This window comes from Myotis myotis, unplaced genomic scaffold (assembly GCF_014108235.1).
Source record: "Myotis myotis isolate mMyoMyo1 unplaced genomic scaffold, mMyoMyo1.p scaffold_m19_p_6, whole genome shotgun sequence".
NCBI classification, from domain to species: Eukaryota; Metazoa; Chordata; class Mammalia; order Chiroptera; family Vespertilionidae; genus Myotis; species Myotis myotis.
Window position 1 is genome coordinate 86,671,174 of NW_023416368.1, and position 22,055 is coordinate 86,693,228.

General features: G+C 52.6%; 1 protein-coding gene across 11 annotated transcripts in view; it reads right to left on the minus strand.

The window, feature by feature from the left end:
- The window catches only part of PDE4C (phosphodiesterase 4C), a 31,300-nt gene extending 12,700 nt beyond the window's left edge, over positions 1-18,600 (minus strand). For 4 of the 11 annotated variants that reach the window (XM_036311708.1, XM_036311710.1, XM_036311699.1 and 1 more), the window contains exons 1-3: positions 18,558-18,595; positions 16,619-16,679; positions 7,631-7,836 (exon numbers count right to left, since the gene is read on the minus strand). In XM_036311708.1, the coding sequence (XP_036167601.1) occupies positions 7,631-7,836; positions 16,619-16,679; positions 18,558-18,580 (290 nt within the window). In that variant the 5' untranslated portion in view covers positions 18,581-18,595. Of the gene's footprint in view, positions 1-4,438; positions 4,728-7,630; positions 7,837-16,618; positions 16,680-17,611; positions 17,838-18,557 lie in introns of those variants that run through there. The other 7 variants (XM_036311704.1, XM_036311712.1, XM_036311701.1 and 4 more) reach the window with 7 other exon arrangements.
- Positions 18,601-22,055: the final 3,455 nt, after the last annotated feature.

The following is a 22,055-nucleotide window of genomic DNA, read 5'->3' on the forward strand; positions in this document are numbered from 1 at the left end:
CTCACGGCAGGGCAGAGGGCTGGGAAAGGCTCCCCCTCCTCCAGTTCCCCTCCACAAGTCCCCGCGTGACCCCCACCTGCTCTGACATACCCCAGGCCCTGTCTCTGGATCCTTTTCCCTCGCTTGCTGTCTCCATTGGACAAACATCCGCTCTCCATTCCAGCCAGATCTCCTGTTCTGTGAAGCATCAGCTACCCGCCCCCACCCCCACCAGGAAGGACTTGGGGGGAAGTGAGAAAGGGAGCCCTCACCGCTGGTGTCTGGGAGAGTTCAGGGGCCTATACCAGGTGCTGGGGTTGGTCGCCCTGCCCTGAACTGCAGGAAAGGAAACCACATCCTAGAGCATGTCACACTTGGAGGCAGGACCCCAAATGCCACATCACAGGCAGAAGCCACTGAGGTCAGGGAGGCTGGACCTCCCCCCCGCACTGGCTAGGCCAGGGGTCCTCAAACTTTTTAAACAGGGGGCCAGTTCACGGTCCCTCAGACGGTTGGAGGGCCGGACTATAGTTTTAAAAAAAACTATGAACAAATTTCTATGCACACTGCACATATCTTATTTTGAAGTAAAAAACCAAAACGGGAACAAATACAATATTTGTATTTGCATGTGGCCCGCGAGCCATAGTTTGAGGACCCCTGGTCTAGGACTTGCCTCTGGGAGGACTATACCAGTAGTTGTGGGACACCACATTTCTGGCACACCTAGGGAAATATGAGATACAGCTTGGGGTGATCAGGGCTTCAATGGAGGGAGCCTGAGGCACCACAGGGAGGAGATCCTGACCCTCTCCTGACCTCCTAACACACTATTGGCCTCATTGTACAGATGAGAAAAATGGAGGTTCAGAGAGGGGTCATGCTGGGGCCCAGGAGGACAAGGAGTCTCAAGGGTCTGTCCGGGAACCCCCTCCTGCCATCTGTGGCCCTACAAGCAGACACCTGGTGGGAACCAGACTTGCTGTCCCCAAGACAAAAATACCCTCTGTAGCTGCTGCGGCTGCACCTAATTATAGCCGATCCCCAGGGGATAGAGGCTGCCAGGATTGGCCTGGTGGAGACTCTGGGGCCAGGATCCCTCCCAGGAGCCTTGACACCATCCCAGCTCCATGGGAGGGGCTTGCAATAGTTTTGTGTCCCCAAGGGGAAACTGAGGCACAGAGGAATTCAGTCCCTCCCCTAAAGTCACAGACCTGAAATGGCAGGTTAAGACTAAACACATCAATACAAATAGCACTTCCTACTTGCCTGGCTCTGAGCCAAGGGCTGTGCACCGAAAAATCACTTGCTTTTTGGAGCAATTCTTGAAAATGAGGACTATTATGCTCATTTGGGGGATGGGGAAACTGAGGCACAGAGCGGTGTGTTCAGTTACCACATAGACTACCCAGCCGGTGCTCTCTCCCACTCAATGCTTAACTGGCTCCATCCCCTCTGAAGTCCCAGCCTTCATTAATGTTTTATCAATAGTTTAATATTAATGTTCATTAATAGATTCAACCTTAAATATTTCATTAACAGTTTTAGCAGTAATGTGTTATTAATAGCTTTCTGGATGGAGAAACTGAGACTCATCGCTGAAACTCAGCATTGGAATCTGGCCTGCCTGACCCTGGGTGGCCCCAGTCCCTGCCGGGTAAAGGGCAGAGGCTGAAGATGGATGGACCCGGGGACCCCCATCCTGACTTTGACCCTGGGTGCTTCATGACCTGAGGAGGTGCCCAGCAGTCACTGGTGCCCTAAGCACATCACTTCCCCCATTTGAGCATTCCTGCAGAGAGCAGGCACTTTTCTCTTCTGCCACCAGGCGGCCCCAGGGAGACAGGATGTGGGTGCTGTTGTGCCCATTTAAGGACAAACAGGAGAGGAGACATGACTTTCCCAAGTCTCCATGGAGTCTAGACAGAGAGAAGAGAGTAGGGGTGGTGTCACGTGTATAGATGCTCCCATGAGTTTGATCTCACCCTCCTCTGCTCCAGACCCTCCTCTGGCTCCTCATTGCCCTCTCCTCTGAATCCACACCTCCCTGGAGGCCCTGTGATGCCTGACCCCTGCTGGCCTCCCGCCCTCTTCCTCTTGGTTCACTCTGGCGGCTTCCTCCTTGCTGCTCCTTGGATCAGCCAGGCTCATTCTCACACATGCCTTTGCCCCAACACTTTCCCCTGCTGACTCTTAATCTTTCAGATCACCCCTCCAGGAAACCCTCCCTGACCAGCAGGGTAAATGTTCTCAGAGCACCTTCTCTCACAAGTACAATTTCACACTTATTGTCATGATTATTTGATTTGTTTCTGCTTTGCCCACCAGCCCCTCAAGGGTAGGACCAGGTCTGCCTTGCTACCAGCTATGCCTCAGGGCCCAACACTCTGTAGGTTCTCAATTAATGCTTGGGAGATGAATAGGGAGTCGCCCCTCCCACTCTCCAACCACATCCCATATAATAAAAGGGTAATATGCAATTTGTCCCTCCCACTGGGAGTTCAAACTGCAGTTCGACCAGGGGGCGGGGCCGGCCCACCAACCACCCACAGTCCCTCCCTCTGGCCAGCCTGGCCCAATTGGCCCTGATCAGGGTGAGCTGGCCGGACCCCAACCGTGCACGAATTCGTGCACCTGGCCTTTAGTTGATTTATATTCAGTTCCTCATATACCTGATCCTTCTGAGTCTGAGGCTTTTCACAATTTGTTCTGTCTAATTGGTATACCCTTCCCTGCCCTCTGGCTGATTTTTCTTCAACCTTCAGGTTAAGCTTAGATGCCACCTCTTCCAAGCAGGCCCTCTTCACACCCTACCCCCCAAAGCTGGGTCAGAGGCCTTCTCTCTCCAGCTGGTACGAGTCTGTCTCCACCATCAGCCTGTGAGCACCTGCTTGCCTGTGGCTGTGTCCCAAGTACAGGCCCTGGCACACAGTAGGTAGCTAATAAATGTTTGCTGAACAAGATGCCAGGACCCTCCCAGACCCCAAGTGACCCACCCGGGACAGTGGGGAGAAGAGCTCCCACACAGAGTTCGCAACAAAATACAGGAAGTACAGCTATGTGTTTGCCTTTCATTAGTATTCTCTGCTCTCTGGGGAGCACCTAGCAGACTGGCCTGGAACCTAAGGGCTGAGCCCCTCCCCCAGGTCAGCACATACATGCATGGACAGGATTCGTAAGTGCACGTTCACAGGGACACACCCATTCCAGAACCTTTTGGAGCCACGTGGGCTCTCCCCCTAGACGGGCCCAAATCCAGTCTCTGTTTGTTCTTTCTTGAAGATGGAAAATTATGAGTCACTGGGAGGGGGGAGGCAGGAGGAGCTGAGGGCTGGGAAGTGGAAAAGGGGGCAGTGGACCTGCTGGGTCACCTGGCAAGCGCTCCAATCCCAGCTGCTCCAGATGCCTTGGGGCTGGGGAGTTAGGCCAGGCTTGTAGATCAAGCAGCCAGTAACCCTAGGAAGCCATGGTGGGAGAATGACAACCTAGAGAGGAAAATGACTCCCCCAAGGTGACCAGCCTGACCAAGCCCAGGACTCTAGATCTGGCCTGCTCTATCTCCCCCTCCCACTCAAGAAGGGTCTGGGACTCCTGGGCCTTGCTCCTGGGCCCTCCAGCCCTGGCCCAGCCGCTGAGACTCCCACCTCTGGCTCCCTCGAGCCCCTGTTTCACCTGCTGTTTCTCTCCATCTCTCTCTTATCGTCCCACTCGCCTTTAATAGGAAACAGGAGGAGCAGCCCTTCCCACTTCAACACCCCCTTCTCCACCCCTCCTTTCTTAAGGGAAGAAACATCCTGTGCTCAGGCTCCCAAGAGGCTTCCCCTGCTTCTGGCGACAGGGGCCAGCGACAGGGGCCAGCGACAGGGGAGAGGGATGGTGGCAAGGCAGGCCACAGAGCAAGCTCCTCCCCCGGGGCTGAGGACAGCCCAACCTGGGCCTCTCAGATGCTCCAGGTGGCTACACCCCACAAACATCAGAGGACACGCCAGGGTCTAAAGGACCTCAGTTGTGTTAGAGCGAGGACAGCCACGCTGGTCCACATACCCACAAGGACCACAAGGGCAAGACACAGAGGCAGATACACAACTGGTGTGCATACAACCGAGCACCCCTGGTCACCCACAGAGAGGCAGCTGGCTGTGCACACTCACGCAGCAGCTCGGAGCACACACAGGGTCACAATTGCTCAGATTCACACACACACTGAGATGCAACCACACCTGGCCCACCCCGGCCCCCCCCCCCCCCATAAACAATCATGATGCCCCAGCGTCACCCCATGTAAGAACAGTTTTTTCCTCGAAAGGACCGACCTCAGACAAACAGTAGAGACCCCCGCCCTCTGGACAAGCAAGGACACTTCCCAACTCCCACAGGCCCGTGCTCCCCTCCCCCACGCCTCGGGAGGGCCCTGCCCCCGCCCACCTACCACCTATGGAAGGAAGTGGGCCAGGAGCACCTTGACTTCTGGAGCCCCAGCCACGGACCCCGGTTCTGCTGGCTGCGGCCCGCGGACTTGTCCGGGTCCGAGTGGAATCGCTGCTGGAAACGGATGGGACGCCGCGGCTGTCGCCACAGGTGCTTCGGGGATCTGGCTAAGCCTTGGCCGCCGAGAGCGCGGTTCAGCTCGCTGGGTGCCCGCGCCCCTTCTGGTACCCCCGGGGTCTCCATGCGCCAGAGGAGCGGAGCAGGGAGAGGAGGGGAGGGAGCCGTCCCGGAATGAGGACGGTCAGAGTCTGCGCCCTGGTCTGCCCGGGCGAGGGTGGAGGCGAGGAGCTGTCGGCGCCAGCAGCGGTGGTAAACAGGGGTTCAAGGCGGGGCGGACACCAAGGAGCTGTCCGTGTCCGGTGGTGCTGAAGGAGGGCGGGGCGGGGCGTCGGGGGTGGAAAACTTGGGCGTGGGGGTTGGAGACAGGGGCTGGGGAGACCCCCCAGCTCCGAGAATGGTCTGTCTTTTTCCTGTAAGACACGGACTTGGAGCGGAGAAGACAGAAATGGTCCTCCCGGTTGCTGCCGAATGGAGAGCAGAGAGACGGGGCCTTGGGAGACTCCCAGCGTGAAGGCACTGTCCCTACTTTAGGATTTGAGGGTGGGCGAGACCGCGAGTTGCTGTCCTCGACCTGTTGGTGCTGAAGTCACCAGGGAGACCGGGGTTCCTGAACACCTCCAGACTAGGGCGCCGTCCGCCCAGGAGGTGCTGAAGGCTGAACAGCGGCGGGTCCTCAACCCTCCCCAGTGACGGTAGCAAAGGAGTCTGGGTGCAGAGTCAAAGGCTCTGGTCCTCAGAGGTCGTAACAAATGGCCATCTATCCACCAAGCTCAGGAAGGTAAGCGTAGCCATTCAGACCCACATGGGGTCTCCTGGGAGTCCGAAAACTCCTCACTCACACAGGGTAGGGATCTGGGGAGAACAGAAAAGCATGCATGTCTGGGGTGGGCACACAAGCTGCCTCTGGTCAGGGCCGCCAACAGTGGGAGTGGGCAAAGAAGGGCACCCTTTCATCGCCACACCAATGCCCAGTGGAAATGGCAGAATCTCATTTGTTCTGTGACACACCATGGGCCCCACCTCACAGGCATGCCTCTCCCTTCCCCAGTTCTAGAAACTCAAGGCCCCTCCCGCCAGGCATTTGAATCTCAGGAGAAATTTCCTGGGAAGTGGAAAAGGAAGGGTGAGAACATTTTCTATCATGATTGAGAGAAGTAGATGTGGACACCCCGGCCGAGTAGCTCAGTTGGTTAGGGCATTGTCCCAGTACACCAACGTTTGGGGGTTCTTGTTAAGGGCACATACAGGAATCAACCAATGAATGCATAGATAAGTGGAACAACAAATCTCTCTCTCTCTCATCAATAAATACAATTTTTGAAAAGAAGTGCATGTGGACAAGAGTAGGGCTGAGAAGTGCAGGCACTAGGCTGTGGTAGGAAGGCCTTTGAAGCCACTTGGTGCAGAAAATCTGTGAACAGGAAGATTTTTTCAGAGGGCATAGAGGATATTTTGTGGATATTTCCCATGGAGACTCTACCCTCTACCCTCGCTCTTGTACCACTAGGTTGGAGAATGGAAACTATCTGGGTCATGGAGCCAGTCAGACTGAGCTCAAGGCTCAGTACCGCCATGTCTTGCTGGGTGATAAAAAACAAGTGGCCCCTGCCCTGACCGGTTTGGCTCAGTGGATAGAGCGTCCGTCTGCGGACTGAAGGGTCCCAGGTTCGATTCTGGTCAAGGGCATGTACCTTGGTTGCGGGCACATACCCAGTAGGGGGTGTGCAGGAGGCAGCTGATCGATGTTTCTCTCTCATCGATGTTTCTGGCTCTCTATCCCTCTCCCTTCCTCCCTGTAAAAAACCAATAAAATATATATTTTTTTAAAAAACAAGTGACCCCTCTCTGTCCTTTACTTTAAAAAATTTTTAAATATGTTTTTATTGATTTCAGAGAGAGAGGAAGGAGAAGGAGAGAAACATAAAAACATCACTGATGAAAGAGAATCATTGATTGGCTGCCTCTTGCATGGCCCCTACTAGGGATCAAGCCCACAACCCGGGCATGTGTGCTGACTGGGAATTGAACCTGATTGATGGTTCCTGGGTCAACACTGAGCCACTGACCCACGCTGGCTAGGCCTGTCCTTTACTTTTATGGCTCAGTTCTCGGCCTTCCTTTCAGTCCCCTGTCCTCCAAAACTGACAGTGAGGGACAACTTGACCCACTGGTGGGGGACATGTGTTCTCCTGCTGGTCAGTTATCACTTCCCCTCCCCAAGCTTGTTTTCTATTCTGGAAAGTGGGGGTAATGATGGTGTCCCCACCTCTTGGCATCGTTGCAAGGATGTAAACGAATGTCACATGTGGAGGGTCAAAGACCAGCTGTCCATACCAATCCCTGCTCTCACTTACCCTCTGCGGGCGTCCACCAGTGCCTGGTGTGTCTACTTCATAACTAACTTCCGAATCTGCCTACTTCTCTCCAGCCCATGGCTCCCACCCTGGTTTAGACACTACCATCTCCTGCCCAGAACTGCCTTCTCACTGGGCTCCTGCTGCTTCCACCCTGCCCCTGACGATCCCATCCACCACCCCCACCCCCAGGAGCCAGAAGGAATTTTTTTTTTAATTCCAATGCCAATCGTATCAATTCACTCTCTTGAAAACACACCCATGGCTCCCATTACACCCTGAGTTGTTGTGTGGTCCAACCCCTTCCCACCTCCCCAGGCTCTCCTCCCACCCTCCAGCCATGTTGATCTGTCTTCAACTCCTCATACACCTGATCCTCTTGAGTTTGAGGCTTTGCACAATCCGTTCCTCCCTTGTACTTCTCCTTGCTGATTCTCTTCATCCTTTAAGCCACCTCTGCATCCTTAGATGCCACTTCTTCCAAGAAGTCCTTTCTCACCCTCTACTCCCCAGTGCTGGGTCAGAAGCCCTCTGGGCTCCATGGCACCTTCATCTCTCCAGTTGGCATGACTCTGTCTCTACCGTCAGCCCATGAGCACCTACTTGCCCATGGCTGTGCCCCTAGTACAGGGCCTGGCACACAATAGGTGCTTAATAAGTGCTTTATGAATAAGTCAAAGAAAGGTCCATCTAGACGAGGCATTTTCCTCTCCTGGGATTGACCCCCTGATCCCCATCTGCCTCCTCACCTGCTTGAAGGTGGACCATGGCTTTGCTCTGTCCCTCGAGCCCCGATGGTGAACACCACACAGGAGCTGGGCTCAGTTTCTCCAGGGGGCCGGAGGCGGCTCGACAGCGGTGGCAGCAATGGGGTCCCTGAGAAGCGTCTCCAGATGACACCACTGCCACGGGGACTCACAGGGGCTGAGCTAGAATCCACAGACTCTCGGACCTGCTAGGGAGACAGTAACAAGACATGAGTGAGTTCCCAGGCATGGACCTTCCTGGCTCCCTGGGACCATGATGCTCTGAGATTCCTTCACCCAGACACCCTGACTGGCCCAGAGAGCTGTACCTCAGTTTTACTCCCCCCCTGAGTGAATTTACTTCTCTGAACCTCAGTTCCCTCATCTATGAAATGGGGAGCTGGACCTCAACCTTGCCGGATGTGAATAGTGCCTGGCTTATAGTAGGTCTTACAGCAATATTCATTTATTAATCAATTAATACACAGTATATTCATTATTTATAACATCATGTAATATATACTGCTGTTAGTTTTAATAATGGGCACTTTAATGGTATTTCATAAGTTATATTATTTATATTAAAATATAAAAATAAAACATGCAGTAAATAAACAAGTGACTAATAATGGCAGTAGCAATAGCCAACCTTTCTTGCACACTCATCCCACATAGGTGCTGTTCTAAGGCACCCTTGTGGGTCAGCTCATGAGGCACGGTGAGGCCATTTTATACCATTATCTTTCTTTTTTTTTTTTAAATATATTTTATTGATTTTTCACAGAGAGGAAGGGAGAGAGATAGAGAGTTAGAAACATCGATGAGAGAGAAACATCGATCAGCTGCCTCCTGCACATCTCCCACTGGGGATGTGCCGGCAACCCAGGTACATGCCCTCGACCGGAATCGAACCTGGGACCCTTCAGTCCACAGGCCGACGCTCTATCCACTGAGCCAAACCGGTTTCAGCTATACCATTATCTTCATATTACAAAAAAGAAAACCGAGTCTCAGAGCTTTAGTAACTTGCCCAAGGTTGCGGTTGATAAATAAATGGTGGAGATGGGATTCTGGATTCTGAACCTCAGTTCATTTCTTAAGGAAGGACTGGATAGGAGAAATTAAATAAAACGTTGTTTGCAAGCATGCTCTGAGTAAACACTAGAGGCATTTAAACACCAAACAGAATCAGGTTCAGTTAATGAGTCGGGAATGTAAGTTCTCCAGCCCAACAGATCTGGGGTTGGTTCAATTCGTGCTGCCAGGTCTAGGGCAAGCATGCCTCAGTTTCCCCATGGGGCAGGGGTGGTGGTGTGAAAACAGTACCAATTCCTCTGGGTCGTAGGTGATAAAAGAATAGGGGGCCCTGACCCCGAGGAGCTTCCCACAGAGGCCTCCGGGACCCTGCCTTCCTCCCGGACTCAGAGAGGTTGCTGATCTAGGTGGCTGGGCCGGCCCCCCACCCCCTCGCCCCAATGCCCGTGTGCCTGCCTCCCGCTCACCCTGCCCCGCCTCGGTCCCTCCCGGCTGTGGCCGGCTCACCGGGAACACTCCCACACGTGCCATAACCCCACGGGCGGTGCCGCACCCAGGCCCCCTTCAGCTCCCCACCAGCATCCTGCCCCCACCCCGCCGGCCTCCTGGCCCAGCTCCTGCTGCGGCTGCTGCCAAGGGCCACCGTCCGTCCGGGTTGTGCCCATGCCCTCTGCATCGGTGTTGTTTTGGTCTTTTTTTTTTTTTTTTTTTTTTTTAAAAAAAAGGCCGTAACCGGTTTGGCTCAGTGGATAGAGCGTCGGTCTGCGGACTGAAGGGTCCCGGGTTCCATTCCAGTCAAGGGCATGTGCTTTGGTTGCGGGCACATCCCCAGCGGGGGGTGTGCGGGAGGCAGCTGATCGATGTTTCTCTCTCATTGATGTTTCTAACTCTCTCTCTCTCTCTCCCTTCCTCTCTGTAAAAAATCAATAAAATATATTTTTTAAAAAGGAACAGGGGACTCTTTCCCCTCCCACGTGGGAGTCTGTGCTTGTTCTTTAATGCATTCCCACCTTTGCTTTAAAAAAAAGAAGAAGAGGGGGCTGCGGTGCCAGCCACAGGCTGGGAGCTGTCCGCGGTGCTGACCCCGGGAGTGGCACCCAAACTGGAAGCCACGCGGAGGGTGTGTGCTGGGGGTCAAAGAAGTAAATGGGGGCGCGGGAGAAGTGGAGCTCAAAGGGCGGCCCAGCCGTGTTCTGCTCTGCCCCTGAGCCTCACCATTGCGTCTGTGTCCACGATCAGACCAAACATTCAGATTTAGAAAGTGAGGTCCAAGACCGCAAGGCTGCTCAGGGCCAGAGACAGGGCAAGGGGAGCAGGGGAGACGCTGAAGGGAGTGCACACCCGTTCATACTCAGAGCCTCTACTAGGTGCGGGGAAACTGCATAGTTCCTTTTCTTCTCTTATTTCCATGCCACAGAGGAGGACGTTAATGTTCAGAAAGAAATGACCTGCTGCGGGTTACACAGCTGGGGGCTGCTTAGCTACCCTCTCCCCCAGCTCTTCGCACAGACTTGATCGTTCTAGGACCCAGGATTCCTGACCGCCACCCCCCCCCCCCCCGTCCCCGCCCGTCCCCATTTGAGCATAACTGACCATCCCCACCCTCTCCCACAGGCACCTGAATTCTGATGCAGAAATCTAAGTAGTCAACGCTTGGCCTCCCTCAGGAGGGAGGGTTCCCAGCAGCTGGGATGGTGTTGGAGGAAAGCAGAGGGCGTGTGGAAAGCAGGCCCCTCCCAGGACAGGACGCCCACTGATGAAGCTCAGCTGCCCATTTTCCACTTGGGGACACTAAGCTCAGATGGCAAACCACTGCCCACATTCATATTCATTTATTTATTCGACAGATAAATAAGGTAGTTCCCATGGTGCTAGAAGGGAAATGAAACCACGTAAGGACCTGGAGAGTGATGGGGGGACAAATGTCACTCAGACATAGTTAGGGGGCCTTTCTGAGGAGGTAGTTTTCATCTGAGACTTGAAGAGAGGAGAAGGAGCTGACCTGGAGAGAGCTTGGGAGATAGCACACCAGACAGAAGGAACAGCAGGTGCAAAGGCCCTGAGGTGGGAATAAGCTGGTGGGTTAGAGGAACAGCAGAAGGTGGGCGTGGAGTGAAGAGCTGAGGCATGGCCTCAGGGGTGGGGTGAGGAATTGGGAATTAATTCTGAGAGTGGATTGAGAGCTTTCAGGGGATGTGATTTGCTTTATGATATATATATATATATATATATATTTTTTTTTTAATTTCAAAGAGGAAGGGAGAGGGAGAGAGAGATAGAAACATCAATGATGAGAATCATTGATCAGCTGCCTCCTCCATGCCCCACACTGAGGATAGAGCCTGAAACCCAGGCATGTACCTGACTGGGAATCAAACCGTGACCTCCAAGTTCATAGGTCAATGCCAGCTGGGCCTGGCTGCTTATTTTCAACCATTCTTCAGCTCAGTTGTCACCTCCTCAGAGAAGCCCTTCCAGCCCAGCCTGGGCAGCCTCGCTCATACTCACCTACTTTATTTTTGGTCTTAGCTTAACATTTGTCTCCCCAGCCTATGAGTCTCTGTGCCCCCATGAATAGCGCTAGGCCAGGCACTAGGTGCTCCATGTGCAAAGGGAATGACGGATGCTGTAAACTGAATGTTTGGGGGAGTGCCAAGAGGTCCCCACTTTACAGAGGAGGAAGATGTGGCTCAGAGATGGGGGTGGATAAATGTACTAATGTGTGTGGGTGTAGAGAGCAGCTGTGAAGGCACTCGAGCTGATTGTCGGCTGAGTCCAGTGATGTCGGCCGAGCCACGTCCTGAAAACATACCGTGCCAGATGCAGGTATGTTGTCAGCCTAACCCTTAGCTCAGGCACCAGGGGGTGGGATCCATTATTTAAGTTCAGCTAGGTGCAAGGAACGGACACAATTATCTGGGCTCAGCCAGGAGTGACAGTTACAAAGAAGTCACAAGAATGAAGAACTACAGCTTGATCTTTAACCATGATTCACATAATTTCCTTTGTTTTAAACTCTAGTAACACTTCCTGGAATCATACTGTATAAAATAAATGTACTGCACCGGCTCTGGGTCATTTTCTCTCCATCTGAGGACAGCTGTCCCACCTGATCCCAGCTTTCCCTACTGTCTCTGTGTCTGTCTCTTTTTTTTTCTCAATTCCCAGCTGTCCCTACTCAGGAACTCGTTCGCTCTCTAGCTGTGCTGGTCACGGCAAAGAGAGAAAGACTTGTGTCTGGCGCCCGGAATCAGGGACCTGAGTACAGGGGAACTCTCAAAAGTCAGGCGAGGGGACGCTCCAGGAGTGCACCACGCAAGGAATTCGAGAAGTAAGGTAAGGAGCGGATTGAAATAGCTGGGTGTAAACATGGGAAATTCAGGGTCTCGGGAAAGAGATCTCTACTCTCAAACGCTTAAAACTATGCTCAGAGCTAGAGGACGCTCTGTAAGCACAGTCAAAGTCTTGATTTCTTAAGTTTTGTTAAAGAAACTTGCCCCTGGTTTCCTGAAGAGGGAACCGTCAACTTTTACACCTGGAAAAAGGTTGGAAAGCAGTTGTGACCGATACACAGCAGAAGGTCCAGAGAAGATTCCTATTCCTACATTCGCACTATGGCCATTGATTTGTGATTGCCTTGATCCAGAGCAGGAGAGTTTAAGAATGTCTAAGGAGGGTGTGGCCATGGCTTTACAGCCTACAGTGGAGGGGTGCGAATCTCAAAAAACACCACTTCCCCCCTCTGCACCACCTCCTCCTCCTGCCACCGCAGTCAAAAGCCCGCCAGATAAAGATTTACCTCCTAATTATGAGCGGGAGCTAGAGTTTGAGGCAGAGCGGGACAAGCGTCACCGTGGTGGGGGTGACTCAGATGATAAGAAAGGTTTTGCTCGCAGCCGCCCAGCCAGGACTGACTTTGGAGCATGGCTAGGTTAAATAATAAACATCTAAATATTTTTAAATAACATAAAATACTGAAGCATTAATTGCTAGACAAGTTTTGATTCACCTGCTCTTAGGTTTTATTACAGAAGGTCTCTTGTACTTTGTTAAAGGTATATTTTCTTAAAAGTAAGAGTACATTTAAAGTGTGTTCATAAATGTCAATCTAAAAAAATATTGGCTATTTTTTGGTCATCATTGAAAAATTAAGTTTTTTCCATTTTGCCTCCCTAAACAAAGAGTAAATAACTTATGTCAAAATATTTAGGAAGATTGATAGCAGAAATCCAATTAGTGTCATTTGCTGTCCACATCCAAGGACAAATAAAGTTAAAAAAATAAGCCTTATTTTGGTTAGTTCTTTTCTAGTAAAATAATTATGTTATATTAATCAGGTATTTAAAAAAAACATCTTTTAATCACAGGAACTGAAGTTTACTAGCCTGTGTTCCTGTCTAATACACTTGAATATATAATCTTTTGGTAAAATCAAGTTTGACAATCCTTCAAGGGTTTGAATTTTAAGAAACTTTCTCTTGATCTAGAATTGACTTTACATCATCCCTTGGTTGCGGGCACATCCAAGGCTCTAAAAGGCCTCAAATGTTTCTTTTCTCTCTCATGAAGGAAAGCACAAAGCATGTAATTAACCACTGCCTAGCGGCGTTTCCAGTCATGGGACGGCCCCTAGAAATAAAAACAGACAATGGACCTGCCTATGCTAGCTCCTCCTTTGAGCAGTTTTGCAAGCAATACCAAATAATACATAAAACAGGAATTCCCTATAATCCTCAGGGACAGGCGATTGTATAAGGAGCCAATCGAACCTTGAAGACTCATTACAAAAAACAAAAAGGGGGAGATGGGTATGATCCTATTCCACGGAATCAGTTAAATCATGCTCTTTATACTTTAAAATTTTAAATTGTGACAATGAGGGTCGCACAGCAGCCGAGAGGCATCCAGCTCCTGGTGCCATGGCATCTGCCGGTATGGCACAATGGAAGGATTTACAAACAGGGCAGTGGGGAGGGCCAGATCCGTAATGATGTGGGGAAGAGGCCCCGTTTGTATCTTCCCAGAAGGTGCTTCTAACCCCATCTGGGTGCCAGAGCAAGTGGTGCGTCATGACCATGGACCTGGGAGAACAGCTCAGCCCACCATTCAGGAAGCTGAAGGTCACACCTCCCGTGATGATGCCAGCTCAGTCACCAACCCCAAAGAAGGAGAAAAGCAGAAGGCAGGTGACCAAGGCCATCTGAGAAGCTAGTGTCCCCACATGGGGTCAACTGAAGAAGCTGACCATCGATGCTCAGCAAGTGGTGAAAGAACAGGGGGTTCAGGTAACCCCCTCCACCCTTTTTGTTGCTATGATGGCACTTGTCAGCTGCCAGGTAAGTATGGCTGCAGCAGAAACTTACTGGACATATGTTCCAGACCCCACTGTGGTCAATCCAGCCACCTGGACCGGGGAATCAGTCCCAGTGTCTACTAACAACACCAATATGGTCGGGGGTACTCCGACAAGCACATAACTCCCTCTTCCCAAGGTGATTATATGTATAATGGCTTTAGTGGGGAGCTCCCTATTTGTTTACCGAAAAAGGGGACTTCAGCATGTTTGCAGCTTGGCCAAGAAAATAAGACGTCCTACGGAGGAAGGTACAGACGTTGCTAACGTCTCGGGCCCCTGGGATGTGGGAAAATATATTCAGACAGTTACTAAACTAGGGTTTCCTAAGACCACCCAATGGCTGTCTGATAAGCATCCCCCACTTCCCCACTGTCCTAATAGCACCACTATTGAGCTGGGAGCATTTCCTCAATGGCAAGATTGTGTCAACCCTGTACCAGTGAGACATAATATTTCTGGCTCTGACTTGTATGTATTGGGTTGGTCTCACAGACTTGATGCTAAATGTCCCCATCATGAGCCTATGTCACCAGGAGGGTTTGTAGGTAATGCCCTGACCACGAAAACAGGAAATTTACAGAAAGATCTTTGGCGTTTAGCCGCTGCCCTTGACTTTCTTAATTTTACTGGCTCTTTCTTAGCTGATATTAAAGGAACGTGTTCATCAAGCCCTTGCTATGGCTTACAAGCCTGTGCCCAGCCCCCATATGTACTGGTGACTGGAAATACAAACATCACCAGATTAGACACCCAGTGTGCTGTCCCACACCATCACTGTAACCTGACCAGCTGTGTTTCCAGGCATAATCTGAATGAAGATATATTAATTTTAAAGCAGCCTTCTTTTATTATGCTTCCTACCAATATAACAGGAAAATGGTATCATGATGCAGGCCTCTAGGCATTGCAGGAATTACACAATCAGCTATCCCGGGAAAAGCGTGCTTTGGGCCTTATTATTTTTGGTATTGTTACTCTAGTTACTGTTATTGCATCTGCTGTGACTGCTTCTCTTGCATTGACCCAAAGCATCCAGAATGCAGAGTTTGTCAATGAATTGGCTCAGAACACCTTGACTGTATTTTATGATCAAGAAGATATAAACAAAAAGCTAGAAACAAAGCTAAATGCTTTGGAAACTGCAGTAATAGGACTAGGTAATCAATTAGAAAGTGTCAAGACTAGACAGCAGCTGTAATACCATGCTGCTTTTACACGTATTTGTGTGACTTCAGCCCGCTATAACAGTTCTCTATGGAATTGGAGTAAAATTAAGATGCACCTACAGGGAATACGGCATCATAATAATATCAGTATAGACCTAGTGTGGCTACACAAACATGTGCAAGCCATTCAGGGTAGTCATGATGAAATTATATCTCCTGCAAAACTGGCAAAAGAATTGCTGGATGATTTAAAAGGATTTAATCCATGGAATATGTTAAAACACACCACTTGGTACCTAATAGGATTCCTTTGTGCACTACTAATTTTATCCTGCTTTCTTTCAGTCAGCAGCAAGCTCCTGTGATCTCAAGTCTGAAGGCTCCAATTAGATGTCCATAAGATGCATTTAAAAATAAAAAAGGGGGAGATGTAGAGAGCACCGGGAAAGGCACCTGAGCTGATTGTCGGCTGAGTCCAGTGACTTCAGCAGAGCCACGTCCTGGAAACATACCATGACAGATGCAGGTATGTTGTCAGCCTAACCCTTAGCTCAGGTGCCAGGGGGTGGCTTTCATTATTTAAGTTCAGCCAGGCGCAAGGAACAGACACAATTATCCGGGCTCAGCCAGGAGTGACAATTACAAAGAAGTCACAAGAATGAAGAATTACAGCTTGATCTTTAACCATGATTTCACATAATTTCCTTTGTCTTAAACTCTAGTAAAACTCCCCTGGAATCATACTGTATAAAATAAATGTACTGCACCGGCTCTGGGTCCTTGTCTCTCTATCCAAGGACAGCTGTCCCACCTGGTCCCAGCTTTCCCTATTGTCTCTGTGTCTGTTTCTTTCTTTTTCTCAATCCCCAGCAGCCCCTCTCATCCACTCTCTAGCTGTGCTAGTTGCGGTAAAGAGAGAAAACTTATATGTGGGCACTTGCCTGCTGGCTCATCCTGACCTCTCTCAAGGTTTTAGCCCCCCCCCCTTTTTTTTACATAAGGAAATAGTCCTGGAGAGGTTATCAGCCACTCAGGTGTCAATGACCAGCCTGGGATTCAAACCCAGCTCCTGCTGAATGAACTCACTACCTAAATCCTGCTCACTGTCACCTTTAAGCCTGCTCCAGTCTCTATGAATGGAGCCGTTGGCTCTGACCCAAAAGTGTGGCCTCCTTTCCTAGGGCAATAAAAAACCTTGGTTCCAGACCCAAGAGCCTCTGCCTCCCCTGCCCCATTGGTCCCTTGCACCCAAAGATAGTGGATGCAACCCTGGACTAGACACCTGGATTGAGTCTCAGACTTCGAGTGGCCTCTCTGGGCCTTGGTTTCCCCACTTGTACGTGGGTCTCCAGGCAGCTCTGGGTGTTTCTGAGTAGGGGGTTGCTGGGACGCCCCTCCCCCATGGCCTGTGTAAGGCCGTCTCCTACCACTCACCTCACTTAGCAGGAAGGAAAGTGCTGTTCCGCTGCGCCTCATGCTGCAGGCCTCTCCGAACCTGGGGAGATGGATGTGAAACCCCAGGCCTCAGTAGCCCAGCCATGCCCCCTAGATGGGGAGCTCACTCCCACACCCTGCACCCTCTCCTGGAACCCACAGATGCTCAACTCTATGAGGTAGCTAGGCTGCAGCACAGGCACCAGTGTGGACCCCACCTGGACCTCTGCAGGGGGCCTCCCTCCAGGGACAGGGGCTGGGTGCCCACATGCACTCCTCAAGCCCCTCCCTGCTCCCTGCTGTGGTCAGCAGCTTGGGACCATCAGGCCCCTCAGGAAGAAGTCCCCTGGCCCCAGGTCCCTTGGGGGAGCCATTCAGTTCCCAGACCAGGTCTGGAGGGTTTGGAGACCCCAGCCCACCACCTGAGAGCACTTCAGACTCACACCGGCTCTGTGAGGCCCAGGCAGGCCTGGCACTGAGGAGTCCTGTGCCCTGCCATGGAGCTCGGTAGGGGAGGACGGGACCTGCCCAAGAGGGAGGTCCAGGCTTCCCCCAGCAGAGGCCTTTAACTATCTGAGCACCAGGCCCAGACTGGACACACCCGCATACCACCCTTAGGACCCAGCCAGGAGGCTGCGGACAGAGTGACGGGGAGATATCACCAAGGCGGGTGTAAGAGAGAGAGAGTGGCCAGGAGGCTGACCTATGTGTGGGAGAGCAGGGCAGGTGGGTGTTAAGTTCAATTGTTCCTGTGTTTGCTTATGAGAGAGGGAGAGAGATGGAAACACAGAGAGTCAGAGAGAGAAATGGAGAGAGACAGAGAGATGGAAAGGGGGGGGGAGAGGAAGAGGAAAGAGGCAGACATTGACAGAGAGAGAGATGGAGAGACACAGAGAGAGGAACAGAGAGGCAGAGAGATGTAGATAGAGAAGAGAGACAAAGAGACAGAGAGGAGGACACGGAGAGAGGTGCCGTAAGACGGGAAGATTTTACCAGCTTGAGGTCTGGGACACTGCTTCACCGCAAAGCCCTCTAGGGTTTGGGGGTGGCCCTCAGGGGTCCCTGGAGGCTCCGGGGAAGTTGCTCACCACGCTGTCCTGCCTCTTCTGTCAACAACCCCTCCGCAAACAGCAGGGGCTGGAGCTGCAGCTGAACCCAGCCCCAGGAAAGTGCATGGGGGCCTGCGGGGCAGGGACAGGAGTTCCTCTGGGGCTGCTGCCTCCTGAGCCGCCACAAGTTAATGTTTCACCAGAACTGCTGCCGCTGCCCCCAGGAATCACTAGAGCATGACTGTCCCTCCAGCGGCTTTCCCCCCATGTGTGGGTGACCTTGACTCCAGGCTCTCTGGCCACTCATTTTACAGCAGGATAAACCCAGCCCGGAGGGGCAGCTCCAGGCCCCAGTCTTGGCCAGGGGGCTCGAAGCTTCCATGTCCCTGCCAGAGAAGCCCTCAGGTCCTGGTGGGGACAGGAGTGGGCGGCAGGAGGAGTCCATTGACCTGCCCAGGGTCCCCAGCCCCAGGCCTGGACACTCAGTTTTCCTTCCTGTCCAATGGGAGGGGAGAGAGTGGGGGTCGAGCTCAGGCCTGAAAAGCAGGACTGGGCATGGGGGGAGGGGCATTTTGACTCCCTGCTCTCCGCAGGCATCTGGGCTTCCCTGCCTCCAAGCCTTTGCATAGGGTTAGCCCTGCCTCCTGGAACGCCTTCTCCCTCTGCTTATCTGCCCCATAAACACCTGAAGGAAGACCCACCAGACCCACCACTGACTGGCTGAAAACTCCACCAGGTGCTCAGGTTAAACCCACCCTCCTTCCCAGGGACCACACACCTCTTTGCTGTTTCCCAAGCACCCCAAGTTCCTCCTACCCCAGGGCCTTTTTCCTGGCTGTGCCTGCTTTCTGTGACACCCACCCAGCTTTCCCCAGGGTGCTCCTTCCCACCTTTGAGGCCTCAGCTCAACCATTGCCTCCCCGGAGAAGCCTCCTTGCCCGGTCAGCAAACCTGGACACACAGGCCACTGGAATCTGGCCACAGGCCCAACATGTGATTCCCTCGCCCTCGGAACCACCTGAAATGTTATTTGACCCCCTGGCTGTCGTCTGTCTCCGTCCCTCAAGGCTGTGGGCCCCATGAGGGTAGAGAAACGGTCTGCACTGTGACCCTAGCGTGTAGTAGGACAGGAATCCATCATTCAGGACGCCTCAGAGGGATAGTAGGGGCTTTATTCCAACCTTGCCCCTCCCCAGGTGCCTGGGCCCACCTGAGTCCCCACCCTACAGGGATCGCTCTGGTGGGCGATGGGCAAGGATGACCGTTGGCCCATGGCTCCCTGGAAAAAGAACACACACAAGGGAGTGTTCGGGCACCAGGGACTTGGTCTGCTTGGGATGGCGGCCCCCCAGCCCAGCCCCCATCTCACCACGGACATCTCATCTGGCTTCTGGGACTCAGGCTCACCCTGGTGGCAGCACCTCACGGCCATTACCACAGACCCACTGAGCAAAAAGGACACCAACAGATACACGGTCACTCCCACCCCCTGGGTTCCTGTGCAACTCAGGCCCCCGTGTCACCTGGAGCTGAGGGGAGGAGCCCTGAGTCAGCCCTGGACCCCACCCTCCCCAGGCTGCGATACCCTCAGGGGCCCAGAACCTTTAAACCCCTTCCCAGAAGCGCGCTCACTTCCCTCTCTGGTCGCTGCTCTAACTTGTTACAGTGCCTTCTCATCCTTTTGCTTGTAAACTTATCTGTCTATGAGGAATTCATTCCGTTTGCTGCCTCAGCTCAGCAGTTTCCACTGCTCTCATTGGCCACTCAGGAGTTCTTACAAAGTGAGAAAAATCTAGAACTCGGTTTACAAACGCTGCGGCCTTCCGGTGATCCTATGAAATGGGACACTCTGAGAAGGTGGCTTCTATCCTGTGACTTTAAGCAAAAGCCCCTCACACTTTGTGCTTGCACTCTTCTCTGAACATTCCGGAGACAACATGGTAGTTTGAGTAACAAATTTCTCTGGATGCCTCTACAAATTCTTGTCCTCTGTTGAACCCCTGGGGTCCTGGATGGTCGCACGGTACAATATTCCCACCCTCACGGCCTCCCCACTAGTACCCTACTCACAGTTCCGGCCACCTCACTCTTCCTCAAATGCACCAGGCACAGTCCTACCTCAGGACCTTTGCACAGGCTGTGCCTGCTACCTAGGCTGCTCTCCTCCTCGATAACTTTGTGGCTCCTCCCTCAACTTTTCAAATTGAGAACTTTACTGGCCACTTTTTAAAAAATTTAAACCATTTGTACTCATATTCCAACCCTTTATTCTGTTCTATTTTGTTACTTGATAAACAAATATGGAATTTACTTATAACCCGTCTTCCAACACAGCTGTGTCCCCTAGTGTTTGTGACATACACTAGGCACTTAATAAATGTGCTGAAATGAAGAAGGCCTCAGAGCTTTCAGCAATACGGGGAGTGGAGGGGAGGGGTGCGGCCCTTTCCAGCACATTCTCAGGTCTGTGTCTCTCCCTGGAGGCTGATCCCAGAACTGCAGCCTGGTAACCTCAGCCAGTCCACCACCCCCCCCCCCCCTCCCCCCGCCCCAAACTGCCCAGAAGCACAGAGCCACAGAGGTACAGTCAGCTGTGGCCAAGGGCACCGGAAGTGGGGCTCGAGTGCAGGGTCAAGGAGGTGGAACTCGGGTGGCAGGAGTGGGAGGTGGGGGTGAGCTCTGAGCTGGAGAGCCAGAATCGGGGTGGGGGATTGTCTCTGGTTGTGGGGCGGTGGGCACACACCCTAAATTTGTGGAGCTGGAGCTGGACTGGATGGTGGGGGTTACCTCTGAATTTAAGGGGCTGGGGGGCGGGTCAGGGAGTCTGCCCCTGAACTAGGGGTGGGGTGGGGCGAGGGGGCTGGAGTGAGTGGTGGCGGGTTCCACTGAACTAGGAGAGCTGCAGCTGGAGGGAAAAGGGGAGCAGGGTTTGGAAGTTGAGGTCTCAGCTCCCTCCCAACATCGGAAAGCAAACACCAGAGGGCACAGGGAGAGGACGATGAGGGGCAAGGGTGGGGGAACCGGGCCGCCCTCTCTGGATGCCTCTTCCCTCTTCCCTCAGAGAGTAAGCCTGCGCCCAGGGGGCCTGGGGGAGTTCGCCCACCACCTGAGTGCTCAGTGGGAAAGGCGGTGCCTTACGGAGCTCTCTGTCTGGACCCATCTCTGGCAGCCAGCAGCTCTGAGAGCTACACAGGCCTGCGCATGTGGGTGCACAGGCCCCCTCGGAGCTCCCCAGAGAGGATCAGCCCTAATCTTCTGCAGGTGCCTGGAAGGTCCTCATGGCCAAACGCAGAGCTTTTTGTTGTTTGATTTAAATATATTTTTATTGATTTCAGAGAGAGAGAGAGAGAGAGAGAATAACAACGAGAGAGAATCATTGAGCGGCTCCCTCCTGCACGCCCCACACTGGGGATCGAGCTCACAACCTGGGCATGTGCCCTGACCGGGAATTGAACCCTGATCCCTGGTTTATAGGTCAGTGCTCAACTCTGGTCAGGACAAACTCAGAGTTCTAATGGGGAGGGGGGGTAGAGGCCTGGGCGCAGGGAGTAGTCAGGGGATCAAAGCTCTGAAAAACTCTGCCCCAACCTTGTTCCAGCTGCTCCCTGGCTCCTGGCCCTCCCAGCACGGGGCCCTGGGGCCAGGCTGAGGGTGGGTAAATATTTCATGGGCCACCTCCTACAGTTACTTCCTTCCCAGTTCCAGGCTGCTGGGCACTTTAGCTGCTTGCGAGTTCATTCATCGGCCCTGTCCACGCGGCCCTGAGTGGATCTTCGTGCTTCCTCTCTTACCTCCCAGATGGCAGAAATGTGGAAATAACCTCCAGCACTAGGCTCAAGAGGGGTCTGGGTCCACACGCAGACCCACTTTGCTCTGTCCAGTCTCCCAGGCCCTGTGGGGATGACAGCTGAGCCTAGGAGAGGCATTGTGCCTGGGCCTGACTTTATCCCCATTTTACAGATGGGAAACTGAGGCCTAAGGGAACTAGGAAGGTGGGAAGAGGGCCCCTCAAGGACCTCCAAGGAGTCAAGGACTAAAAGGCCAGCCTTCCCAAACTGCCTCTCACCTCATTTGAGTTAGAATCCAGATGATGAGAAGTTTTGCTGAAATGAGGGTGACTCAGGGGCCACCGTGGACTTGAAGCCAAGCCAGGACTCTGGGGAGCTGAACTTTTAAAGTGAACTGAGGAAGCCCAGCCAGTGTGGCTCAGTGGTTGAGTATTGACCTATGAACCGGGAGGTCACAGTTCCATTCCTGGTCAGGGCACATGCCTGGGGTTGCCGGCTCAGTCCCCAGGAGCGGGCAGGCAGGAGGCAGCCGATTGATGATTCTCTCTCATCATGGATGTTTCTATCTCTCTCTCCCTCTTCCTTCCTCTCTCTGAAATC